The 3,804-nt window shown below is 36.3% G+C and overlaps 1 protein-coding gene across 1 annotated transcript; it reads right to left on the bottom strand.

The window, feature by feature from the left end:
- Positions 1-2,756: 2,756 nt before the first annotated feature.
- Positions 2,757-3,531, bottom strand: LOC123641416 (60S ribosomal protein L6-like). The gene has a single exon (XM_045556166.1). It carries the CDS (start codon positions 3,529-3,531, stop codon positions 2,782-2,784), a length of 750 nt encoding a protein of 249 aa, XP_045412122.1. The 3' UTR covers positions 2,757-2,781.
- Positions 3,532-3,804: the final 273 nt, after the last annotated feature.

The following is a 3,804-nucleotide window of genomic DNA, read 5'->3' as shown; positions in this document are numbered from 1 at the left end:
TCCTTGTTTTGAGTTCATTTAGTCTAGACCTCATTATATGGAAAGCATTTTTGGTTTGCCATTTTGCCTTTTGTTTTTTTTTATCCTTTAGTCTGTCAAGAGTTCTAATAAAAATTTTAAAATACGTCATGTCTAACACAGCAATAATAAACAAACTTCAGAAGAAGCATCTCACAGAGGGGCTTTCAAGGCACCTGGTAAATGGACATTCAATGTTATGGCCAATCCCATAAAAACATTGGTTTGTCTATTGCTTCATGGTACCGTTTTTTAAAAATTGACAGTAGCAACCTAATTATCACTCATGGCTCAGCTAATTAAAACAGAAGAGCACTGAAAAGAAACCTGAAAGTCTAAGCACCAAGTAAAACCCATTGAAACATGAATATAACCTCAAGTTTGGTAAATTTTTTTGCCCTAATTGCATATATTAAATATTTAAGGTATATGACATGATGTTTTAATACACTTATACATAGTTAAATGGTTACTCTATTCAAGAAAATTAAGGCCTGCGCTTGTCTGCAGCTGATCTGGGTGCAACAGTTTTGGCACCCATCCCGTGGAAAGTTTACTCAACTTTAATTTTTCAGTCAGAATTGTGTAAGCTGAACCAATTGAGATGTCTATGGTTCCTGCTGTTAATCATCGGTCCTCTTCAATTAGAACATGGATAAGATTAATTTTTTCCTCATAAATTGTCCCTTCTTAAACTGAGTTATCCATTTGTAAACTGCTGATTTCTTTGTGGCATTGTCCTCATAAACTTTTCATAGAGCATCAGTGATTTCACAATTCTTCTGCCCAAGCTTCACCATAAATTTGATGTTTATTCTTACTTCAGTTTTAGTAGAATTTTTGTTGATCTGATAGAGGCTCTTTTCAAACTGATGTCTTATCCTTCTTAGTGACTCAAAATAGATCCTGTTCAGACATATTATAAGAAGTTCATACATGGGGGGGCGAAAGAAGTTCATACAAGTTTATTTTGGAGCAAAAATATTTAGAAACCAATACATAGTTTTTTCATAGTACACATTTTCCATGAATTTTCAAAGACCCTAGTGTGTGTGTGTGTGTGTGTGTATGTGTGTGTGTGTGTGTGTGTGTGTGTGTGTGTGTGTATCTATATATACCACATTTTCTTTATTCAGTCTTTCCTCAATGGACACTCAGGTTTCCATATCTTGGCTAATGTGAACAATGCTGCAATGAATATGGGAGTGCAGATATCTCTACAATGTGCTGATTTCATTTTCTTTGGGTATATACCCAAATACCCAAAAGAGAGATATGGTAGTTCTATTTTTAAGTTTTTAGGTAGCCTTTATACTGTTTTCCATAATTTACTTTCTATCAACAGTGTACAAGGATTTCTATTTCTCCACGCTGTCACCAACACTCACTGTCTCTTAACTCGTTGAGAATAGCCATTCTAATAGGTCTAAGATGATATCTCATTGTGGTTTTCACTTTCATTTCCCTAATGATGTCGATGTTGAGCACCTTTTCATATGCCTGGTGGCCATTTTTATGTCTTCTTTGAAGAAATGTCTATTCCATCTTTTGCCCAATTTTTAATAGGGTTATTTTGGGGTTTTGCTATTGAGTTGTGTGAGCTCATTATATATTTTGGATATTAACGCTTTATCAGATACATGGTTCACAAATACTCTTTCCTAATCTATAGGCTGCCTTTTCATTTTATTGTTTACTTGGCTATGCAGAAGCTTTTTAGTTTGATGTAGTTTTGCTTGTTTATTTTTGCTTTTCAAGTTTGGTTTACACATTTAGTTGTTTAGTTTGGTGTTTATTATACCTCCCAAGTGTTAATGAAAACAGTAAAAGGAGTTTTTATTCAGTTACATAATGGAATCCCAGAAATTCAATTTGCAGTTCTCTTTCATTAAAAAAAAAATCTGCTGACATTACATTCACAGTCTTTTATAGCTCAGTCAGGAAGACTTAAATTCTGAATCTGGGCACATTTCTTGGGATTTCAAGTTCCAGTGCAAGGCTTCCAAAAAGTGTTATTAATGATGAGTCAGTTTGAAATGTAGTGTGGTACAGACCACATAGAAGCCACTTAAATTTAACCACAGGAAAGAGCTGAAACCAGAGAGCAAACCAGATGCAAAATGTCCTTAACACAATTTAAGTTACTCATGTGGTCAAACAGTCTCTTCTGATCTGCCATATACACTTCCTCAATCCTTTTTTTCTGAAATGAAATCGTAATCAAAATTTATATTTATTCCTAATATTATCATTTTTCATGAGAGTTTGTGCAAATAGTCTTTCCCTTTCCTCTCAAAATCTCTTTTAAAAAAAATCAAGTTCAAAGGAAAACCACTTTAATAGCCTTTCTTAGTCACAGTTCTTAACTTTGAGCTTTCTTTTCTGTCAAGAATCTCCCCAGTATTATTTCTTTCTGGAATTTAATGACCAAAACACCCAACATTCCAAAATTATTTCTTCACCAGTACTGTATTGTCTACTTTTGCTATTTTTCCATTGTCTTTCCTTCTACCTAAGTGCTCCCTAACTCTTTTCCTTGCCAGATATTTGTTGGGAATGTCTTATCTACTCTAGTAAAACAAAAATTTTTTTCTTGATAATATTTTTTAAAATCTTTCAGTTATTTAATTAGGTTCTTTGCAAAAATTTAGAATACCAATCTGTGAGGATAAATTCCATTTGTCAGAGCAAACAGAGATCGCAGATACCCTGGAGCTGAGGAACAGCCTTGATTTTCAGTAAAATTTGGGAGTCCACAGCTTTCTAATCCACTTTGCGCTGTTCTGTAATCTCGTATTTCTCTTTTTCTGTGTCAAAGATCTCACCCTCCTGGTGTCGGGGCTTCTGCAGCTGCTTCTTCTGGAAGTAAGCATCAGTGAGATGCTTAGGGATTTTCACATTGCTGATATCAATTTTTGTGGAGGTGGCGATGACAAATTTCTGGTGTGTCCTTTGCAGAGGAACTCGATTGAGGGACAGAGGTCCTGTCACAAGTAACAAGCCACTGCCCAGTTGCTTCAGGAAAACCACCCTCTTGCCTCTGTAGAATCCAGTGAGGATGATGAGGATGGTCCCAGGAGTGATGCTAGCTCGCAGTCTCCACACATGTTGGCTAAAGGGTTTTTTGCCATGGCTTAACAGCTTTCGAGGCACATCTTCGGTTGGATAATATGTAGGCATTTTGCAAAGTTTAACCACCCGAGTGCCACCATTCTTGTCACCACCAATTGGTTTTGTAACAGTGGCGAGGACCTTCTCCTTCTTTTTCTTTTCAACCTTGGAGTTAGCCACTGAGTATTTCCGCTTGTACATGGCCTTCCTAGAGTACATGGCAGATCGGGAGTATCTGCTGATTCCTCTGACGAGAACAGGATTTCGGCTGCAGTGGGGCTTCCCCTTCTTAACCTTTTTAGTCTTGAGGTTAGCCTTTTTCCCTTTGCCACCGGCATCAGCCTTCTTGGCTTCATGTTTCTTCTCTTTAGCATCTGGCTTCTCAACTTTTTCACCCACCATCTTGCAAGATGGGAAAGAGCTCTTGATAATATTTTGTTTCTACATTTGTGCAAGCCATTTGTGAAATGTTCCAAAAACTTTAAGGCTTAAGCGACATGGTAATCAAAAAAAGAAAAATACAACCCAGACATAATTTGCTCTGTATAAATGGTGGTAACAGACTCTAACTCCCTCACAGAAAGCCGTGATGAGATTAATTAGGATCATTTTTTATATTCTAATTGTTATACTTTGGGTTAATTAAGAAAACATTGACAGAGTGTTTAAACTTCT

This window comes from Lemur catta, chromosome 1 (genome assembly GCF_020740605.2).
Source record: "Lemur catta isolate mLemCat1 chromosome 1, mLemCat1.pri, whole genome shotgun sequence".
Classification (NCBI taxonomy): Eukaryota; Metazoa; Chordata; class Mammalia; order Primates; family Lemuridae; genus Lemur; species Lemur catta.
Note: the sequence above shows the minus strand (reverse complement) of the source record. Positions and strands in the feature narration are given on the sequence as shown.